The sequence below is a fragment of the Selaginella moellendorffii genome, unplaced genomic scaffold, assembly GCF_000143415.4.
Source record: "Selaginella moellendorffii unplaced genomic scaffold, v1.0 SELMOscaffold_12, whole genome shotgun sequence".
In the NCBI taxonomy this organism is placed as follows: Eukaryota; Viridiplantae; Streptophyta; class Lycopodiopsida; order Selaginellales; family Selaginellaceae; genus Selaginella; species Selaginella moellendorffii.
This window is the reverse complement of record NW_003314273.1, coordinates 2,319,896-2,339,810: the sequence shown is the minus strand read 5'-3', so window position 1 is coordinate 2,339,810 and position 19,915 is coordinate 2,319,896. Positions and strand designations below refer to the sequence as shown.

Here is a 19,915-nt window from a genome sequence, read left to right as displayed (position 1 = left end):
TTGGTATACACTCCCGCAATATTTCATTAGTGGGTTGCCATAAACTCAGTCTTAACTCCTTAGATTTCATGCCTCAAGGAAAATGTCATATTCTTTACAAAGTGAGCAACATGGCTTGGCTTCAAAGCGGGGCTGCAACAGGATGTTCTGGTATGGTGATGGAAAGTGGTATGCTAGAATGATGAATTTTATGCATATTGAAGATCTTTAGGCCTGTGCAATTAATGAAGGATTGCTCTAAGTTCTAGGATTGTAGGCATGGCCACATGCTAGAGGATTTGGGCTTTGGACATGCTCCATGGGCATGCCTTTCGTGGACAATGGCTGTATCATGGATCTTCCTTGTATTCACCACCTCCTCCTCTTTAGATCACTACTCTTAAGCTACAGTTTAAGGTTGCTTGATTCTAAGTATTGGTATGGTATAAAGTGGAACCCTGCTTCTCATTTTTCTTTAATCAAGTCTTTAGTTACTGCTCAGTGCTAAATATTAATGGGGGATGATATCATATATTTGCTATATCTTTTTATTAGCTGAAAATGTATTTCATCATCCTTCAACACCTTCTGAACGACAACCTCATATGAAACTGGAGCATTATAAAGGAGGCATGTGGTAGTCAATAGCATGACACTTCATAATTGTAATGGCAAGAGACCATGGGCGGTGCTTGAACTCTCATAAAACTTAGTTGCGCACAACAAGATTTAAAGCATCTAGCAAATTCTTTCATTTGCAGACATATTTTGTCAACACTAGCGGCTAAAACAAAGTCTCTTGCCTCTTGCAACGCCATTTGCATATGGTTATTGGTGTTGTTCCCGTCAGACTTCACCATCTTTGTACATAGTCACGCAAGAGAACTAGAGCCAAGCTCTCGGTCAGAAGATTTTTGATTCTATGAATTATTTACAGCCGGAAAATCTTTTCTTCACGTCCCAACGAGGCCTTTATGGCGAGCGTAGGCCATGACGATGGAGAACAAACCAACGCAAAGCATACACCCCGCAACCACGACCTGCGGCCACGATAAAACCAAAAACACAATGTTGTGAATGAACGAACCATGGAGAGCAACGCAAGAGATTGCAAACCCATTTAAAAATGTAGGCGTGGTCGTCGTTCCAGGGATAAGGTATGTTCATCCCAAAAATTCCAGCCACCAGCGAATACAACGCCATTGCCAGCGTAGCCGCGTTGAGAACTAGCTCCAACTGGAATCCACACATGGATAAAATCAGCGAGAAGGAGGAATCAGCACCACTTTCAACCTGTATAAGTTGATTGCGGTGGTTGTCAAGCTGCAACATTGACATACTAAGTTTCATTAAGGGAAACGCGAAAGAGGAAATAAACCTGGATATTTATGTAGTCTTCCGTGTCATCTATGTATTCACGAAGCTGGAAGGATGTGAAACGCAGCTAGTTAGCTCAGTCACTGGGGCGAATGGACGAACTCACCGTGTTAAGCTTGTTCAGAGTACCATCCACTTGCATGAAGTAGCACTGAATAAAAGAAACCATGTCTAAGTGTAAGCAAAAGCAAATAAACCGTGTTGTACGCAAGCTGAGTACCTCGAGCAGCATTTCCACTTCTTCAACATCGTCGTCACTGCCGTGAGTAGAGGCAAGAGACTTTGTTCTGCTCACTGCCGAAAGCTTTGAGCCAAGCACTGGCGACGCAGGAAAATTACTCAGCAAGGCTGGAGTTAGTGTCGAGGAGCCTGCCTTTCTCGTGAGGAATAGCTCGGCCATATCGTCATCGTCATCTAAGAGTTGCTCAAGCTCGTCTCTTACCTGTGATGTCAACAACGAAATAATGGGAAGGACAAGGCACGAAAAGCATGACTACCTTTTGGACACGAGAAATGAGCCGAGTCATTCCACTCTTCAACTTCCTGACACGATCCAAGTTCCGGCTGCTGATCTGCATTCCAGATACAATGAGCGAGGAAGATGCAAGCCAGCGCTCATGAATGTCTGGAAAACTCGTAGCTCTAGTATGCTGTTCGACGAGAAAGAGGCTTTACCTTTGACGTGAGCTCGTCTAGAGCCGGGTATGCCGAAGTTTCCAACTCGGTTGTTCGTGCGTCCAAAAAGCTGCAAATCGCTTCCAGTGCTACTTCCAAGGCCCGAAACTCGAAAGGGGTGACTGAAATATAGAAAATGAGAGGAAGGAAACTCTGTTTCTAGCAACTCACCTTCACCCCGTTCGGGGTCACTTTGCACGCTTGACTTTCTTCCGGATTTTTTGCTGTCTGTTCTCTCCAAAAGCGCGAGAGCCTCGGCTCCATTTTCCAGAGTCTGGAGAGGCAAGCGTCGACGTAGTTCCTCCACAATTGGAATGACATGCTCGTTGGTTGGATTGCGGAGTAGCACCTGGGAAATATTCACACAAAAAGGGAGAAGGAAGGATCACAGGAGGAAGAACTGGATGGAGCTCACCTCCTCGGCAGTGATGATCGCTTTGATATGCTGCGCATTGATTCAAGCCAAGGCGTGAGCCAAAAAGCGATGTCGCTGAGCTACATACCTCCAAATTGAGCACAATCGCCCTCTCCCGACCTAGAATCGTGGATGGATACGACAGAAGCGGGTCCAGAATGCGCAAATCCCGAGCATGGATCCCCGCCCGGTGCATCACCGCCGCCTTGTCCATGTCCAGCGTCACCGGCTCCCCATTCGAGTCCAGCACGCACCAGATTCGGGAAGCCATCCCCTTCTTCCCCAAATCCGCCCCCGGCGACGCGGCCTTCGCCATGGATCGAGCGCTCTCGCGGCCAGCTCCAGCTACATTGCACCTCAGCCCTAAAAAAACTTTTAAACCCTTAACGCCGAGTTTTTAAAAACCCCCTGCCCCCTTAACGGCCTCCCCACGATCGACCGTACAAAGAAATGCCCTACCGTACACAGTACGAACACCTAGTGTTCTACCGTACAATGAAAATTGTCCTGCCGCACATTGTTGACAACTAGTGTTCTACCGTACATGGTAAGGACACGCTTACAAAAACTCTTTTTTTCTTCGTTTATCCAAACAAATGCTGCTCCTGCTTGCTGGCTATGGCTTCTCGTCGCTCGGCTCTGTAGCTAGCTAGCGAGCTCGCAAGGGAAAAAGAAAGAACACTCACTCACTAACACTACTAGAAAAAAAAGTTTCCATCTCCCTCTCTCTCTCTCTTCTCTCTCACGCTATCTACATTATACATTGAAGGGAAACTACTCACCACACTTAAAACTGGCAAGATGTTCCCAGCCTCTGTACAAAATTGAGGTTGTCAGTCTTGCGCCGGACGAACGCATCCTCAAGCAGCTCCTCAAACTGTCCCAGGAACGCCTCCCACTCCTCGTCGCTCATCGCAGAGAACACCAAGTTCTCCGGAGTGTCCCCCGCTGGGATTGCCACTGCTGCTGCTCCCGGTGCCGACGATGTTACTGGTGTTGATGGCGCCGCTGCTGCCGCTGACCCAGTCGACGAAGATGAGGAGCGGCGGCGGCGATGGTGGTGGTGGTAGTGGTGGTGGTGGCGCTGATGTGAAAGCGAGCAAGTGTTGCGCGCACTGAAATACCTCCGTAGCTTGTTGGTGTCTTGTCTGTTCTTGTAGTAGCTGCTGTACTTGGGACTCCCAAACGGACGAAGGCGGAGTAGAACGTTCCGTCCGGCGTAGTAGCCGTTTCCAGGATTGTTCTTCCCGAGCTCGCCCAGGATGGCGTCGTGCAGCATCTCCCCCTCCTCTTCTTCCTCCGCTGCTTTATCCGCTTCATCAGCAACCACTTCGCCACCCGATTCCTCGTCAATCTCGATCGAGAAGTTGCCCAGGATGTCGTCTTCCAGCTCCAGGTCCTCCTCATCGATCTGATCCTCCTCCTCCTCCTCAGTTTCCTCGGCCAAAGCCTTGTCCGCCTGAAGCTTGGCCACCATACAGACCTTTTCCAGCTCACTGAGTTCTTCGTTGTCACCACAAAGCTCACGGCTCATCATGGCGCCTATCTCCGCGAGAGTCAGCCCCGAGCGAGCCGCGTTCTTCAAAAAGATGGTGCAGAGGACCAGCATCCGAAGGCAGCCTTCCCTCAGCATCGGCAGCTCCCTCCGGAGCATTTCCGCGTCCTCGTAAGGATCCAGTGCCTGTATGTATTCCAGCTCCTCCTCTGAAAACGGCATCGAGGCTTGTGGCCAGTGGAGCCACTCGAAGTAAGGGTCGTCCAGAGTCTCGGGCAAGCAGAGCCCGTGATCGATGGGAACCAGCTCAAAAGAACCACCTCTCCACCCCCCATTCTCCACCTTGCGCACAAGAATGTTACCACCGTGTCGATCAGTGTTAAAGATCCGGACATCCAGAATGCCAATGCGATGAACTGCCGAGACCGGAAAACTGGACGTCCCAATGTCACTTGCGTCACTGTCGTGCTTCACGAACTGCTGGAAAGAGGCAATCTTTGCAACGGGCGACCCCTCCCCCTGGTAGCTCACACTGATCTCCCTGTTAACGTTGAAGACCGAGTGACGAACTTTCACCAGAGATGTCGCAGGGACTCGCGCAAAGTTCCCGTAGTCCAGCAAGTAAGCTGCTACTTCCCGAACGCCCGTCTCGCCAACACGAATCGACCTCTTGAGCCCCGGCTCCCCCAGCACCCTGCCCACGAACCCCTTGGGATTGTTGGGCGCAAAGGGCTCCTCGTCAGTCGGCTTGACGATGGCAATGCTCTGTCCGCTCGAGTCCTTCAAGTAGTAGGCTCCGCCCAGACCACCAGTGGCCAGCACCGGCACCACGCCGCCATGGATCGCCTCCACCGAGTCTTGAATCAGCTGCTTCATGGCCGGAGAGCACTCGGACGAGCCTCCCACAAGCTCCACTGGCTGGCTCCAGTCCTTGGGCGGGGAGACATCTAGCGTTGGCGACAGGCACGGCGTGGAAGAGCTCCTGTGCAGTCCCCGCGTCAACAAGAGTGGAGTGTCGCTCCGGACCTCACTGAGATCGTCCTCGATGACATGGTCGCCAAAAACCAGCGCGCTCTGCTCAGTCGGGACGGACAGCGCTGCCTGGACCTTCTTCTTCACGGACTGGACTTTCTCGGACCTGTCCAGCTCCAAGCCAAGCACATTGCCGGTGTCGATTTGCACGATTATGCGCCGCCGCCCCACTTCGCGAAGTTGAGCCGCATGGATGCCAGACAATCCGCCATAGCAGACCTCGGGCAAGGCCATGGGCTTCTGAATCTGGACAGGTCCCTGGAAGCTCCTCATCTTGGCGAGATGGAGAGATCTGGCCTGAAAGAGAGAGGGCAGCCGCGCAGAGCCCGGTAAGCACAATATTTCTAGGATGGAATGGAGATTCCGAGCTTCCGCATACCTCTCAGACGGAAGACTCTTCGCGGCGAGGAAATCTCCACAACCGAGCCAGAGAGGGGGGCCAATATTTCGATCCGGACGAATCACATCGGGATCCCTGAGAGCGTCCTCAATGCAAATGCCAGATCTTGATCATCCTCTACTCCAGAAACAAAAGAGAGCGCCTCGGCGAGGAGAGGCGACGGGTGCGTCGAGGAGATCACTGTTACTCCTGGCGGAAATGTGAGGGGAAACCACTGGTTGCCGATCGAGGCGAGCAAATCGACAAGAAATCCTGTAGCCGCGCTCCCTCACAGATCACGACGCTCTTCCACCTCCTGGCTCGTCAAACCCTAGGCCGACAGACGCATACAAAATGTAGCCCTATTGAGCACACGCATTAGTGACGGCGTTCTTGACCGTGTGATGGACCGCATCGACGGCCATCCCGCCGCCACGTGCTGGCCGCACAGGCCGCGCATTAGCGCTAATGACGCGTTTGAGATAGGATTAGCGGGCGAAGGCTCTGGAGACTGGATCTGGGCCGTCCGTGCTGGAGGCCAACGGCTAAGAAGTCTCCAATAGCGACGCGTGGCGAAACTACCGGCCGGCTGCCTTGCTTGGCCGTCAGGCCGCCGTTCACAGCCGCATTATATTCGCGCTTGGAAAATTTTGGTAGAGGCCCCACGGATTCGATCGTGCGTCAGTGGGATCATCGTTATCGCCACGTGGGCAGGGATTAGGGTTCTTGGGCACGGAGATTAGGGTTTAAGGGGGTTTTGTTTGCGATTGTCAGTCCCCACCGGCGCCATCATCCAATTCGTCGCTACGCATCGCTCTCGGCTGTGGCAGGATTTGGATGGATCGCTGCCAGCAGCTGTGAGCCTGCGAGTGAGGAGAAAGAGGAAGTGAGATGCACGGCACGGGCACAATGAGGTAGGCTTGCAATTGGTTTCCTGGAAGCTTTTTTGTCCGGGCCTCGGAATTCTTTCCTTGTCTTCGCTGGCGGAGATTATTTATTTTTTCTCAGAGAGAAAAAAAAAACCTATGTGAGCAGCATTAAGCTGTCACGAGGCTGGGATGCTGCGCGTCGTGAACACGAACGTGTTTTTCGTCCCAGGGATTGCTTTGGCGATAAACCCGAAAGATTTCAGCACGAAACGAGGTAAATTTCCTGTTTTTTTCTTTTTTTTTCCTTTCAGAACTTCGTTTTATTAAGTCTCTTGGTTAAAGTTTTCTGTCTTGTACTGCAGCCTTTGATTTCACGAAGTGTCGTGTACCATCTTCTGATTGCTTTGGAAGATAAGTTTGGATCCAGATGCCCGAAGAACAAAATAAAAATTACAGGTAAATATCTCTCGCATTCATTGACTTGCAGAGAAACACTGGCATGCTTCTGCTTAATTTTGCTTATTTTGTTTCTTTTCCAAACAACTTTTTAAGTCTCTCTTAGAGCTAATTCTTCTGTCTTGCATTGCAGCGTTTGATTTCACGACGCTTTCCTGTGTCGTATACCATCGTCCGCGTGCTTTGGAGAAACCAGATGCTCGAAAACCATTGAAGAACTATAGAAACCACAGGTAAATATCCCTTTCCCATTCATTGACTTGCATTGGGACACTTAACATCAACGATCATGTCTTTGATCCTTCGATTGTCAAAAAAAAAGCTTTCTTTCTCTTGTTTCGAGCTAATGCTTTTATCCACAAAACTAAAGAGATATTTCGCGCACTTGCAGTGTCGAAAGCGTCGATTCCTGGGGAACCAAAGAAAAGGAAATCAAAGCTGATGCTGCCAGGCTCTCCGTGGCAATGCTCATCAAAATGAATTAAAAAGGACGCGATCGCAAGCAAGGAATTCAAGGGAGCATGTACCACTCTCTGTGATCGTCCAACCACGAAGTGGCACGATGGCCACCGCCACGTCCGTTAAAAAATTTCTTTCTCTTTGTTTGGCCATTGTTTTCCCTTTATCAAACGTCCTTGTTCTTGCGCTGTGCGAGCCACGAAGTACTGGAGGACGCGAGGATGCGCAAAAAGCTTCAATCACAGGCTTTAACTTTGACTGTGGCGCGCTCTAATTGGATGGGAGTTTATTTATTACATCGTGGACTCTAAGCTTTGATTCCGTAGTCAAGACTTGGGCTTTGGTCAATGAATGTTTAGACTGGTCAAGGTTTAGATTAGTTTGTTTTCCCGCTAGCTAGGGTTTAGGGTTTTTGGAGAAGAATGGCGCTCTGGAGAGCGCTGCCTCGCCGCGCTCGTGTCGCTGGTAGCGGCATTAGGTTCTTTTGCAGCGCAGTCGTGCGCGATTCCTCTCACGCGATCACGCGCCAGAATTTCGGGGCCGCATTCCAGCGGCTCAAGGGCCTCCTCCGCGACGCGGATTTCGTGGCGATGGACCTAGAGATGTCGGGGGTGCACAGCGCGCCCTGGCGCAAGAGCATGGAGCTCGACACGCTGGAGACGAGGTATCACAACGTGAGGGATTCGGCAGAGAAATTCTCGTTGCTGCAATGTGGCCTGTGCTTGTTTCGATACGATCAGGCTTCTTCCAAGTTCTTGGGACACCCGTAAGTAAAAACTCTTCTCTCGAATTTATTTTCTCCTCTAGTTTTCTTCATGCTTCATTGTCACAGGTTTAATTTTTTCTTGTTTCCTCGAAACGAGCTCGTTCTTGAGCGCGACTTCTTATGCCAGACATCGTCACTAGAGTTTCTGGCAAAGCACCATTTCGATTTCAATGCTTGCATATACAATGGTAATCTTGTGATGATTTTTGTTTTGATCTTATGCAAAAGCCGTTTAGTGCAGGAATCTCGTATCTATCGAGGAAAGAAGAAGGGAAACTTCGGGCATTGCTTGCAAAAAAAGGAGAGGACGAACTTCCTGAAGTTTCCATGCGTAAGACATCCGACTTGATTTTCAGCGAGAGAGTTAGACTCCAAGTTGGTTTATGGCGTGCGTCCAAAATCATGGCCAAGCACAAAGCCAAGCAGGAGGAGTCTTCTGGTCGTTCTTCCATGCCTGACGATGAAGCTCCACTTCCTTCTCTAGTCATCAACGTTTCTGACAAGCGCCAAGCAAAACTTGTTTTGAAGGTACTATTGTCTTCCTTTCTTCTTCTTCTTTCTCTGATAGTGTGTCAAAATTTCAGGCCGTGAGTAGTAACTTCGACGATTTGGTGCCTATGATCGAAGGTAATGAGAAAGAGGCGACACAGGTGAAAGTCATCTACACTGGGTCCTCGGAGCACAAAATTGCATTACAGGTACTATTTTGTAGCGACAAATGTCACTAGCGGCTTAAAATATGCTTGTCTAGGCCGACCTTGACAAGGCAAAGCTGGATCTCATGGAGTATGATGTGATGGAGGCAGTGGGTTTTCGGCAAGTAATTGATGCAATCTCGGAGTCGAAAAAACCCATCGTGGGCCATAACTGCGTTCTAGGTTCTTTCTGTTTTTTTCTCTTTACCTCACTTATTTTTTCTTCATGGTTAGATCTTGCTCACATCTACAACAAGTTTATTGGACCACTCCCGGATAATTATTCCGGTTTCTGCAACGTCATTCACGAACTATTTCCCGCCGTCATAGATACGAAGTACATGCTCAAAGTTCTTCGGACGAGCATCAGTACCACGTCTTTGTACCCCGTGTATTCCTACTACTTCGGTGAGGATGCGAAGAAAAACACCAAAATGAAGGCACATTCAACAGTGAACGTGGAAATTGCTGATGGCTTTCACAAGTGAGTGACGCACATTTCTCCTCTCAGATTTTTATAAGCTGGCCGTTCAGGTACTCTGACGCGGAGTTAAAACATGAAGCAGGATTTGATGCTTATATGACGGGCGCAATCTTTGCCCAGCTGTGGCGGACAGTGGTCTCCAATCCTACCGAGTTTTATGCACTCTCGAAAAAAATCCTTCGTGGAACCCACGCTATCTCGGAGTTTTCCAACCTTCTCTACATGGGCTGGGCTGGTCATTTCGTGCTGGACTTGAAGACGGGGAAAGAAGCCAAAGGCTCTAAAGCATTGCCGGAACGAGAAAGCTACTCGGCCCGACGTCCTGCCAGTGATGCCGCGGTTATTGTCTGGTCACAGGACCCAGTTGGTTCATCCCGCCAGCTTCAGAAACTGGTAAAGAGCTGCTTCGAAGAGACTCAGTTCTCATCCGAGGTGGAAGTTATTCCGGTGTCCGAGAATGCAGCGTTCCTGGCTTTTAAGAGCTTGCGTTCCTCGGAGGAGTTTTCACAAGCTCTCGAAAGCATCAAGACAAACAGGAAAAAGTTGAACACTATCGCCGCAAGGCTTTCATCGAGCGGTCTGCAGGGTGCGCGGTTTGGAACCTTCGAAAAGCTCTGCAAGTCTGAACTCTCAACTTTTAACATCGGGGATGCCATACAGTCGATAAACTGCTTCTCCGACGACGAACTCGCCGCCAGCATAGAAAATGCGGATGCTCCGGACGACTTGCAAGTAGCCACCGTACAAGGATAGTTCTCCGCCCTTGAAAAGCTTCACCGAACTTCAATCTTGACTTTCAAAGGTATGGCAATTTCCTTAAATCTTTCGCCGACAATCACTTCGCGCTCTTGGTTTTTGTCAGAGTGAATGCTGTTCACGGCATCCCTGCGCTTTCACGTGGTGGGAAAAAAAGGCCGTAAGTCAAAAGCTTGTGGGTACACCTCTTTTCACAAGCCCGCATTTGCGAAGGATGAAGAATCGCTATCAAAGTCTAGCGCTCACCCTTGTGATCGATCAAAACACCCGGCGGACCTTCATATCAATCTAGAAGTTTACATTAGCGCAGTGGTGATTGGATCGAGGGGGTCGGTCGGGTGATAAATGCCTCTGTGCTCCATCCTGTGACTTGGATTCTCTGGCTGGCCGGTCGTCAAGTGAAAAGAGCGCAGGTTTTTAAGCTTCATAGATGATTCAGCGATGATGGCGGTGGCGATATCAAAGGCCGGACGAGTTTCGTCAGGGACGGGTTTTAGTTGCCTAACTGTTTTTGAGGTGCTCGCCGCCGAGAGAGATTGGATGATTGACTCGGAAAATACTATTCTATTGTCATCGAGATCATCTTAGAGCTGAGAGAGTGTGATATCACACGAGAGACTGGACGTCCTCTCTCTCTCTCTACTGGAGCCCCCCCGTGAGCTGCGATGATCTTCGCAGATGTGTATATCTCCTCTAACTTGTCGCTATTTCCTGGAAGCAGCCATCAAGGAAAGCAGCACTGTTACAACTTATCGCAAAGGTATGCTCGAGCTTAATCGTGACTTAACGTCATTTCCATTCGATTGTTTTCGCTCACTCGGTGGTCCTTGTAGCAGGCCCAGCTTTTACCAACCGGAGGGACCACCGGCTCTCGCGCCCTCCATCGTTTTCTCGCCAGGAGGATCATCTTAAAGTTGGCGATGTGCCAGTAACTAACCAAATTTTGCACAGTCGCCCGGAGATAGAGACGGAGTTTTGCTGCAGTGCCGCGCAGCGGAATGCTGACACTACACCATCGGCTTGGAACAAAAACTTGCCGAGGCAGAGGAACACTGCAAAGGTCTGTAAGTCAATGCTTGCCTCTTTCACGCGCTTGTCCGTTGTTTTTTTCTTTCTTTTTCTCTTCTTTCGCTCGCTGGCTCGATCGCATCTAATGAGTTGCTTATGATCTGTTTGCAGGCGCCGTGGCCGGTCCCTGTAGAGAAAAAGCATAAACGGGAGAGAAAAAGGAGACGAAAGAAGAAAAGGAGTGTCCTTTGTCGCTGAGTACGAAGGTCCGAACGAGCCAGCAGTTGTGTTACGAGTTTACTTGCTGTCCCTCATTCTCTAGCTGGTGCCTCCTTGCTCCATAGCTCCGAGGACCTACACACGCGGTATCATTCTTTCAATCAGTGAGGCCTACGTCGCAGATATATTTGGCTCGGTATTCGGTTGGATGACAGCACCTCGTCGGCTCACAGTGAAAAACTCAATTGCTCGAAAACAAGAGGTCCTTTCACTCGGCAACGACGAGGAATTCAACATTTTTCTATTCGGATTCCACGCGACGAGAGAGAAAAGAGACCCCGTCGTCCCGGCTGTGCTCGTGATGCTGCGTACGATTCACGGAGGCTGGCTGCTGGTAAACAAAACAACCAAGACGAACAAAGTTTTCTACTAGGCTGGGTCTGCTTGGATCCACGAGCGAGCTTTTGTTCTTCCACTTCCTCGCGACTGTTCTCCTCCTCCACGCTCGAGTCGAGTTAACGCAACCACAGTGATTCCGACCGAAGGAAGTTCACGTGTGGTCTCGTCGCAGCAGCAGATGCCAGGAGTACAATCCAGTGCAGCTCCGGAGATAATGCAGCGACCACCGAGGCTGTCCTCGCCAGACGAGATCTCCCGGATTGATATTCTCGAGCACGAGAGTGTGAGTGGCGGCGCCGGCGGTGATGAAACTCCGATAAGCAGCACCTTGTTCGACATGTTCGCTTCGTCGCAATTCTCAAACAACGCCGCCAACAACAGCTCCAGTTCCTCGTCACTGCATGAAAAGGCGATTTTTCCAGAGATTTCAGCCTTTCCCGAGCAAGGAACTACTGCAGCGGCAGCGGCAGCAGGAGGAGGAGGAGCAGGAGATGGCGGGGGAGGAGGAATTCCAGCAGCAGGAGCTTCTTCCAGGACTCCGGAAGACGAGCATCCCGGTGGCGGCGGCTTCGGCTCCTTCCAGTTACTAAGTCGATCCATGTTTGCGGGGCGCTCGGACAAAGCCGAGGAGCTCGAGCAGCAGGGATTGACGCTGCAGCAAGCCTCTCCCTCGAGCGTCGAGATTGAAGCTCCGGGAATAACCAAGCTCTGGACTGACTACGACGAAGATCACCACGCTTCTTTCCACTCCTTGGGCGACATCAATGGCAAGAAGAACACAACAACAGCGTCGTTCCAGGCCAATTCTTCGTGGGGAGGAGCTTCCAGATCTAGCTCCGTCCTCGAGGCGACCACGACAAGAACCAGCAACAAGCCCAAGCGGAAGAGATCCAGGCCTTGCAAGAGCAGCGAGGAAGTGGAGAGCCAGCGAATGACGCACATCGCAGTGGAGCGCAATCGCCGACGCCAGATGAACGAGCATCTACGAGTTCTTCGCGCTCTCATGCCAGGATCTTACGTCCAGCGGGTACGTTCTTTTTCTGGTTCATCAATAGATAGCTAGATTGCTACTCTCTTTTTCCATTTTTTTCTCTCTTCGCTATTCGTTTTTTTCTTCTTCCATCAGATTGCTCAAAAACTGATTTTTTCGCTTTTTCCATGCTTTTCTCTTCGCTATTTTTTCATGGCTAGATCGTCGTGAGCTCCAGATGAGCTCATCACGAGTTTTTGTGAGATAGAAAGGGACTGGCTGCCCACCTCTCAATCAGCTTTTCATATTCGTGCGTGTGAGAGAGAGAAGTAGCGATTGTCACTGACTACGAAACACTCATTGTTCTTGCAGGGAGACCAGGCCTCGATCATCGGCGGCGCGATCGAGTTCGTCAAGGAGCTCCAGCAGCTGCTACAATGCCTCGAGGAGCAGAAGAAGCGCAAGATGAGCTTCGTGGAGGCACCGCCGAGAATGCTGGGATCGCCAACCACGATCATCCAAGCCGTGGCCGCCGGCTTCCCTGGCGGTGGTGGCGGGATGATCCGAGCGTCGCCGCCAGCGCCGCCGCCGCCGCCACCGCTGCCACTCGACGTCAAGTACTTCGACACGGGGCTGTACGAGCCGCTGCGCGAGCTGTACGGGGAGGCCAAGTCGGAGATCGCCCAGGTGGAGGTGAAGATCACGGGCAGCAACGCAAACATAAAGATTCTCTCGCAGAAGAAACCCGGGCAGCTGCTCAAGACGATGACCGCGCTGGAGAACAAGCTGCTGTTTAGCATCCTCCACACCAACGTGACAACGATCGATCACACGGTGCTCTACGCCTTCGAAGTCAAGGTACTAAGCTCCCTTCCTCCTCGTTCCAGTTCTTTCGTGATTGATCGATCTAAAAGATCGATCTTTTAGAGAGAATCATTCTCTTTCAAGTCGATCACGAGTGACTGACGTGAGGAATTTCTCTTGCAGATTGGCCAGAACTGCGAACTGGCCAACGAGATCGCGGAATTCATCCACGAAACGCTCGCTTCCAGCCTATAGTCAAGAAAGACGAACAAAGAAGAGAGACGTACGGAAAACGTGATTTCCCGTTTGACAGGGATTGTACGGAGGGTTTGCCCTTTTTAAAACACGTTAGATTTTTAATCTCCAGTTAGGGTTCTTCGACTGACATGGCGAAGCGCAAGGAGGAGAGCTGGGAATCGCGCATTCGAACGCTTCACACGGAGCTGGCGGCGATTCGCGAGCGGTTCTCGCTGCCAGAGGTAAGCCTCCGCGTCGTTCGATGTGTACATTGTGTCGTGATTCGTGGATTTCTCGTGGAAATCGCTACAATCGCCAGAAGAAACCGCGGATTGAGGCTGCCCCTGAGGTGAGATCTCATTGCTTTCTAGAGATTGATTTCGTCTTCCCGTTTCAGGAGAAAGCAGCGATTCTGGATCAAGAGCCAGCGGCACCAGTGAGTTTTATCGTTTGCATTTCCTTCGTCTTCTCGTTTGATTAACCGGAGTTATAGATCGAAGAACTGGCCCGTGGAGAGGACGAAAGGCAAGAGGATTTCCCAGACGATGTGATTTTTCTTTCTCCGGGGAAAGTAAGTGGCATTCTCGTTTTCGCTTGTGTTCTTCCTCATCTGTGTACTAACAGCTTTCTTCCGTCCAAAAGCTTTACAGGGAAATAGTGGACCTCGATCCGGACAGTCCGTTATCGTCCCCAAGAACTTGTCCAGACGTTATAATCCTTCCAGCTCCCCCGGTGGTTGCAAAGAAAAGTTCTCCAGCGCCATCAGATCGTAGTGGAAGTTCCCGAGCTCCTCCAGACGTTATAATACTTCCAGCTCCTCCGGTGGTTGCGAAGAAAAGCTCTCCAGCGCCATCAGATCGTAGTGGAAGTTCCCGACCTCCTCCAGTTGCTGTTGATCATGGTTTTCGAGCTTCTCCAGCTGATCAAAGTTCTCCGGCTGCTCCGGAAGGTTCTCTAGCAGCAGCTCTGCCGGTCCGTCGTCAAGCTCCTCCAGATCAAAGTTCGCTAGACGGTATAGAAGCTATTCCAAGGGATCAAAGTTCTCCAGCTCCTCCCAAAGCTATAGTAGGGGACCAGAGTGCGGCAGCTCCTCGTAATCGAAGTCCTCGGGGTCTTCTCGCGAATCAAAGTCCTCGAACTGATCAAACTTCTCGAGATCCACAAAGTTCGCCAGCTCCTGCGGAAGCTACTCCAGTGGATTCCCCAGTTCGTCGGACGCGAAGTTTTCGGGCTCCTCCTCCACCTCCTGCGGTCGACCAAAGTTCTCGAGCTCGTCGGCGCTGTTCAGATAAGGATGTAAACCTTCTTCCAAGTTCTCCACCTCCTCCACCACTTGTTCGATTTTCTTCAGCTGATCAAAGCTCCCGGGATCAAGGTCTCGAAGCTCTTCCTCGACCAAGGCGCATAAAACAGCCACCTATGGAGGATCTAAGCTCTCCAGCCTCTTCAGCCAAGCCAGTGTCTTCTCCACATCCCAAGAACAAGGTAACTCGGTTTGTTCGTGCTTGCCAACTCTGACCAAGCTTTCTTTCGTCTCCAGTCGACGTTGCATGGATTTGTCAGCGTGTTCCTCCCGGTGCTAAAGGACGTGCCTGACTGGGTTTCCGGGCCTTACCAGGAATTCAAGGACGATTCAATACGCCTGTGCAACAAGTGTCTGTCACTCTGCGAGTGGATCTATTTCCTGACCAAGTAAGCTCCAGTTTCTTAAGAAGCTTTGGATCGAGTGCGAGGATAATATCTTGCAGGGAAGACAGGGAACTGTGCGCTGCCTGCGTGAAAGAAGAAGGCTGCTGTGAATCCTCCAATACTTTTCTCCGGGAGGGCGTGGTCCAGTACTTGAGCGCGCTGGACTCGGCTGCCTCGGCGCTCATCACGGCACCGCCGTCTCTCGCGATCGAGGAGGAGAGCCAGAGCAAGTCCGATCTGGCGGATGAAGAGAGAAAGACGAGGACGCTCCGCCTGATGAGAAGGCTCATCAACAACGGTTACGAAGAGGACGCATCGTCCACTGTGACGCTCGGCAGCTTCGTCCAGTCCTACAATGCGCTCAATCACGCCAAGATCTCCAATAAGCTTGCGGCGCTGGCTCTTGATCTGTTGGGCTTTGCCTGTGATCGCTCTACTGGGCTTGTACAAGGCCTGAAGGTGCGATAACATTACTGAATTTATTTCACCTTTTTCTGGTATAATATAATTTTGTTTTATTCTTTCAGAGTTATGGATTACGAGTACTTGCCCAGCAAATGCTGGGTGGTTTACAAAGAGGTTTAATATGAAACTTCTTTATATACAGTAAAACAAAAGGATCTTGAGGAAGGAGGCAGCCCTGGCATGTGGTGTTTTGAACTTTAATTCCAAGTCAAATAGTGATGTGCATTTTGATAAAGCCACATAAAGTTCTCCATGAGTGAAAATTGGGTGGGGCAAGTAAATTCTAACTTAATCAAATGTCTATCCTTGGCATTTAGAAATTGTTAAGCAGTAACCCAAACAGATTGAAAATTGTCTTTTAGACATTTTGAATAGAATTTCTATATTTGATGGTATTAGTTTGATATATGGGATAAAAACTCTTGTCCCTTTAAATTGCCCCATCACAATTTCACAATTTAAAACATTTGGTAGTGCATTTTTTAGGATGAGACATATGCCATTGCATGCTGATGAAGATATATTCCTTAGGAGGACAAAAATAACACCTTATTTGGGAAAGAGTTTATGTGGTGGAAGATTAAAAGGTGTGATAGAATTTTGGAATTTTGTTGAAAAGTTTTCAAGATGTTTAATATCAACAAATCAATACTTTCATAGATATATGTATCACCTTGTAATTTAGAGATAATAGTGTTATTGATTGCATGGGGTAAATATGACTTAATTGGCTGCAATATAAGGGTTTGAAATATCAAGTATTGAAGGGTAAAATCAATAATAAATGAATAAATTAGTTATGTATGAAGTTAAAAAGTAAAGATGGTAAATTTTGAAAATTTTCACCATTTCCGACTTTAATAAGACATTCAACCTATGATTTATCACTTTCAGCAAGCCATATATTTATTTTCTAAAATAATTTTTTAAAGAATCGCCATTATTTATTCATTCTTACAAAACTTGAAACACTTGTCTATGTGGAATGACTGAAAGTGTCTATTTAAAGTCCCCACTAATGACAACAATTATGCCATCGAAAGGTAATGACGTATTTTTTAAGTCTCACAACACTCAATTAACAGTAGTGAATGCATGAGTGTGAACCATACTTATTTCATCCTATAACAATATGTTAATAGTTTTGATTCTTATATCTATTTCACTATTAACAATTATAGCAGAAGTTGATATTTCATTTATTGGAATAGGAAATTTAAAAATAGCATGTGAAGTTTGGCCATTATAGAGTAAAGTACTTGCAATTTTTGTCCAAGTCATGTTAACAATATTTATTTTTTTCAGTTGTCAAATATTTATAAGAGTGTTAAGAAGAAATGTTTTACCAAGTCCATCAATGAAAATGTATTAATTATGCTCAATTGGGTGATCAATAACATTAAGAATATCATTAAAAATATTTAATTGTTCTTGATTAAATCGAGGAATATTTTGTTAAACATTTTGATATATTTGTGTTGAGTTGACAATATTTTTATCATCATTCAGACAGTAAAGGTAGGTGGTAGTTTGATTAGTTTTACCATGCATTTTCATTTTAATATTTATATTGTGTAAAACATGTTCATAATGATTCGTTTGCATGAAATCCTCAGAGAAGAAATCTTTAAATTTATTCTATAAGAAGTAAGGATGTTTTGGAGTGCAAAAGATACAAAATATTACAAATAATTGTCTTAATTGTGATAGCATTTTAAAAAAGTAAGCATCTTTTAAACATTTTTCCCATTCAGTATCATCAGTTATAAGCCCCATTGCATTTGCAACTTGTTGAAATGTGTCATAATAAATATTGTTAAATGTCTTGAAATCTTTGAAAGACATAACACCTTTTTTATGGAGTAAAATAAAATGTAAATAATATAGTTCAACATTGATTGGTGACACAAAATATATTTGGGGAATGACATTTCTTGTATGTCAAATTTTTCAATTATGAGTATAAGGGCTAAATGTATAATATAAAGGGATATCAGGGTATGTATATTATCTAGCATTTAGGTCATTTATAACTTAAACCATTTTGTTAATATCGTACCATTTTGAGTAATTCTTTGAAGTGTTATTTGTTTAAAACCTTCTATATAATAGACGTCTTAAAAATTTGGAAGATGGATAAAAAGACAGATTATAGAGGTTGAACAACCATGCATTTTAAATTTAAAAAATTTCCATATTGCCTCTAGAGCAGATATGTAATATGTATTTAACAAAGTTGAGATTTCATCCCAATTTAAAATATTATCAGATTGTTGGGTTGCTGAATGGATTTCAATTATAGCACAATCATAACCTTTATAAATATATTAAAATAAATATTTAATATTTTTTATAGTAGCACAAATTTCAATATTAACATGAGTATTATATGTTTTACAAAGGTATTTATTATAAGGCACTACCCAATAATTATCAATATAGCACCCATTGTCTAGAAATGTGCAGCCATTATCAGGTCTATAATAATCTAGATAACCATCAACACTAAGAACAGTTTTATAATTAATTTTTTTTAGTTAACCTTTTGAGCAAATTCCATTTTCCATGCAAAGACTATTAGGGTAAAAAGGCTCACATGGACTATGTATCATATGAGATGTAATTATTTTAGAAATTCCATGTTCATTTTGAGGATCAAGCAATTGTGCCATTATATATTGGTCAATAGTATCACGGTTTTAGACATAATCAAGGGCACTCAACTATAAAATACAGTAACCCTAAACCCTAAACCTTATAAAAACATTTTGACTTGGTTATGGAGTTATAGACAATATAAGGATGAACATGCTTAATTGCATAATGGTGAAGTTGAAAGAGACAGACACTATAATAAACTATAGAATGTTTTAAAATATTGATCATAACCAGGTTTTCTTATTGTAGAAAAATTTTTAGCCAAGTAAGGGTGATTGTTTAGCTCTAGATAAAATTGAGAAAAAACTAAAGGCTTTGTTATAAAGTTTTTCTCAAGATGACAATCTTGAAAAAAGGAAGAAAATAAGGAATAAAATGCTAAGAAAAAAAGAAGAAAATAAAGAATACAATATTATGAAAGAGGAGAAGAGGACAAAAGATATTGCTCCCACTTCCCTCAAACACATAAAAAACCTTTAGCATTTACACTTTTCTAATGGTGACATATATCTCATGACATGTCTACCCACACATAGCAAGTGCTCAATGTAAATTGTATCACACCTTTGAGATAACTGCTATTTTACCATCTTGGACATAAAACTTAATATCAAATTTAAAGACATTAGCTAACACAAATAAACTTAATGTTATTTGTAAGTACATACGTATGAATTGGAAATAACACTTTATTTTGTAGTGAATTAGGAATATGACTAAAGTGCTTTGTTAAAATCTAGATCTATGTTGGTAAACACTTCTCAACCTCATTATGATATATTGGAATATTTTCCTCTTTGTCATAAGAGTAAAAATATAAATACATTTGAAATAGCTTATGATATATAACACACTTCTGTTCCTTCTCCACTTAGACAATATTGGACAGTGCTTTAAAATACAATCTTTTTTGCAAACATAAGTGTTATATAACACTTTGTCTTTCTAGTAAATCTTTATATTTATGGATGTCAAGACAATTTAATATTTATTATATATTTATGTTAATAATATTGCCACATTAGTTGCATCCATGTGAAGTTCCTTTGTCTACCATTTTCTTCTTGGATTATAAAAAAGATTAGTATTTTAATCCATAAAACCTAAATATCATCTAGCTGTTTTTTTTTTTTTTGCCACAACATTGCAATGCAAGCATCTATGAAATTAATTGTGATACCTCAAAGTTGATTGCTAATAGTATCACTATTTTTTAGTTTGATGAGTGCTTCTCGGTAGCTCTATGAATAACCATAATTTTTGCTTTATAGGGGGGATTTGTTACTTCATTTTAGATGTTAAATATATTATATACTTAAATTCTCCTTATTTGATGTAGATTAAATGCATAGTAATCCTCTAAGTAGCTTTTAGACTTGCTAAAAGAAGGAAGGGATTGGATCAACCTTTTCACTTCTACAATGGGAACTCTACTTAAAAGAGTTTAAAACAATACAATATAAAACTCTTTATTAAAAATTACAAGACTTTTTAGAAGAGTTAAATTGTCTTCTTCTCTAATCTCATCACTCTCTAAGAGAAGAAAATTATCACTATTTTTTTCTCTGGAGAGTTTTATCACACAAACCTTTAAATCCTTTATTGCACAAACTCTAGAGTGGTAGACTT

General features: G+C 45.9%; 6 protein-coding genes across 11 annotated transcripts; 4 read left to right on the top strand and 2 right to left on the bottom strand.

Annotated features, from left to right (window-relative positions):
* Positions 1 to 865: 865 nt before the first annotated feature.
* Positions 866 to 2,950, bottom strand: LOC9659757 (magnesium transporter MRS2-I). Of its 3 annotated transcripts, XM_024674264.1 has the most exons (11): positions 2,535 to 2,950; positions 2,447 to 2,476; positions 2,203 to 2,380; positions 2,032 to 2,153; positions 1,854 to 1,928; positions 1,577 to 1,798; positions 1,463 to 1,507; positions 1,358 to 1,402; positions 1,273 to 1,302; positions 1,096 to 1,215; positions 866 to 1,019 (listed from the first exon to the last, which is right to left on the bottom strand). In XM_024674264.1, the coding sequence occupies exons 1-11, from the start codon at positions 2,760 to 2,762 to the stop codon at positions 933 to 935; spliced, it is 1,182 nt and encodes a 393-aa protein (XP_024530032.1). In that variant the 5' UTR covers positions 2,763 to 2,950; the 3' UTR covers positions 866 to 932. The 3 variants fall into 3 exon arrangements, with proteins under 3 accessions (XP_024530032.1, XP_024530030.1, XP_024530031.1); XM_024674262.1 differs by having other exon boundaries at positions 1,463 to 1,798; XM_024674263.1 differs by lacking the exon at positions 1,273 to 1,302 and having other exon boundaries at positions 1,463 to 1,798.
* A 55-nt stretch (positions 2,951 to 3,005) lies between these two features.
* LOC9660657 (phosphatidylinositol 4-kinase gamma 6) lies at positions 3,006 to 5,700 on the bottom strand. The gene is made up of 2 exons (XM_024674258.1): positions 5,353 to 5,700; positions 3,006 to 5,270 (listed from the first exon to the last, which is right to left on the bottom strand). Exon 2 carries the CDS (start codon positions 5,244 to 5,246, stop codon positions 3,234 to 3,236), a length of 2,013 nt encoding a protein of 670 aa, XP_024530026.1. The 5' UTR covers positions 5,247 to 5,270; positions 5,353 to 5,700; the 3' UTR covers positions 3,006 to 3,233.
* Positions 5,701 to 6,000: 300 nt separating this feature from the next.
* Positions 6,001 to 7,319, top strand: LOC9660656. Of its 4 annotated transcripts, none has more exons than XM_024674265.1 (5): positions 6,001 to 6,266; positions 6,388 to 6,495; positions 6,564 to 6,677; positions 6,811 to 6,910; positions 7,069 to 7,319. In XM_024674265.1, the coding sequence occupies exons 2-5, from the start codon at positions 6,411 to 6,413 to the stop codon at positions 7,160 to 7,162; spliced, it is 393 nt and encodes a 130-aa protein (XP_024530033.1). In that variant the 5' UTR covers positions 6,001 to 6,266; positions 6,388 to 6,410; the 3' UTR covers positions 7,163 to 7,319. The 4 variants fall into 4 exon arrangements, 3 of the variants coding, with proteins under 3 accessions (XP_024530033.1, XP_002969602.1, XP_024530035.1); XM_024674267.1 differs by having other exon boundaries at positions 6,254 to 6,266; positions 6,361 to 6,495; XM_002969556.2 differs by having other exon boundaries at positions 6,001 to 6,495.
* A 239-nt stretch (positions 7,320 to 7,558) lies between these two features.
* LOC9660655 (poly(A)-specific ribonuclease PARN) lies at positions 7,559 to 10,414 on the top strand. Its single transcript, XM_002969555.2, has 8 exons — positions 7,559 to 7,902; positions 7,969 to 8,090; positions 8,144 to 8,430; positions 8,487 to 8,600; positions 8,654 to 8,780; positions 8,832 to 9,081; positions 9,132 to 9,883; positions 9,944 to 10,414. The coding sequence occupies exons 1-7, from the start codon at positions 7,559 to 7,561 to the stop codon at positions 9,832 to 9,834; spliced, it is 1,947 nt and encodes a 648-aa protein (XP_002969601.1). The 3' UTR covers positions 9,835 to 9,883; positions 9,944 to 10,414.
* A 643-nt stretch (positions 10,415 to 11,057) lies between these two features.
* LOC9660654 lies at positions 11,058 to 13,600 on the top strand. Its single transcript, XM_024674261.1, has 3 exons — positions 11,058 to 12,490; positions 12,806 to 13,291; positions 13,421 to 13,600. Exons 1-3 carry the CDS (start codon positions 11,642 to 11,644, stop codon positions 13,490 to 13,492), a joined length of 1,407 nt encoding a protein of 468 aa, XP_024530029.1. The 5' UTR covers positions 11,058 to 11,641; the 3' UTR covers positions 13,493 to 13,600.
* LOC9660653 (proline-rich receptor-like protein kinase PERK10) lies at positions 13,524 to 15,863 on the top strand. Its single transcript, XM_024674259.1, has 8 exons — positions 13,524 to 13,716; positions 13,794 to 13,823; positions 13,872 to 13,910; positions 13,968 to 14,045; positions 14,117 to 14,959; positions 15,015 to 15,166; positions 15,223 to 15,622; positions 15,691 to 15,863. Exons 1-8 carry the CDS (start codon positions 13,624 to 13,626, stop codon positions 15,751 to 15,753), a joined length of 1,698 nt encoding a protein of 565 aa, XP_024530027.1. The 5' UTR covers positions 13,524 to 13,623; the 3' UTR covers positions 15,754 to 15,863.
* The last annotated feature ends 4,052 nt before the right edge of the window (positions 15,864 to 19,915 follow it).

Coding starts and splice junctions, on each gene's coding strand:
- LOC9660655 (XM_002969555.2), top strand. CDS start 7,559: ATGGCGCTCTGGAGAGCGCTGCCTCGCCGCGCTCGTGTCGCTGGTAGC. Junction 7,903..7,968: donor TCCAAGTTCTTGGGACACCC/GTAAGTAAAAAC, acceptor TCATTGTCACAG/GTTTAATTTTTTCTTGTTTC. Junction 8,091..8,143: donor CAATGCTTGCATATACAATG/GTAATCTTGTGA, acceptor CGTTTAGTGCAG/GAATCTCGTATCTATCGAGG.
- LOC9660657 (XM_024674258.1), bottom strand. CDS start 5,246: ATGAGGAGCTTCCAGGGACCTGTCCAGATTCAGAAGCCCATGGCCTTG.
- LOC9660653 (XM_024674259.1), top strand. CDS start 13,624: ATGGCGAAGCGCAAGGAGGAGAGCTGGGAATCGCGCATTCGAACGCTT. Junction 13,824..13,871: donor GGATTGAGGCTGCCCCTGAG/GTGAGATCTCAT, acceptor TTCCCGTTTCAG/GAGAAAGCAGCGATTCTGGA. Junction 15,623..15,690: donor GGCTTGTACAAGGCCTGAAG/GTGCGATAACAT, acceptor TTATTCTTTCAG/AGTTATGGATTACGAGTACT.
- LOC9660654 (XM_024674261.1), top strand. CDS start 11,642: ATGCCAGGAGTACAATCCAGTGCAGCTCCGGAGATAATGCAGCGACCA. Junction 12,491..12,805: donor CAGGATCTTACGTCCAGCGG/GTACGTTCTTTT, acceptor TTGTTCTTGCAG/GGAGACCAGGCCTCGATCAT. Junction 13,292..13,420: donor TCTACGCCTTCGAAGTCAAG/GTACTAAGCTCC, acceptor TTTCTCTTGCAG/ATTGGCCAGAACTGCGAACT.
- LOC9659757 (XM_024674262.1), bottom strand. CDS start 2,762: ATGGCGAAGGCCGCGTCGCCGGGGGCGGATTTGGGGAAGAAGGGGATG. Junction 2,477..2,534: donor CGATTGTGCTCAATTTGGAG/GTATGTAGCTCA, acceptor ATCAATGCGCAG/CATATCAAAGCGATCATCAC. Junction 1,303..1,357: donor AAGACTACATAAATATCCAG/GTTTATTTCCTC, acceptor TCAATGTTGCAG/CTTGACAACCACCGCAATCA.
- LOC9660656 (XM_024674265.1), top strand. CDS start 6,411: ATGCTGCGCGTCGTGAACACGAACGTGTTTTTCGTCCCAGGGATTGCT. Junction 6,496..6,563: donor AGATTTCAGCACGAAACGAG/GTAAATTTCCTG, acceptor TCTTGGTTAAAG/TTTTCTGTCTTGTACTGCAG. Junction 6,678..6,810: donor GAACAAAATAAAAATTACAG/GTAAATATCTCT, acceptor CTTGCATTGCAG/CGTTTGATTTCACGACGCTT.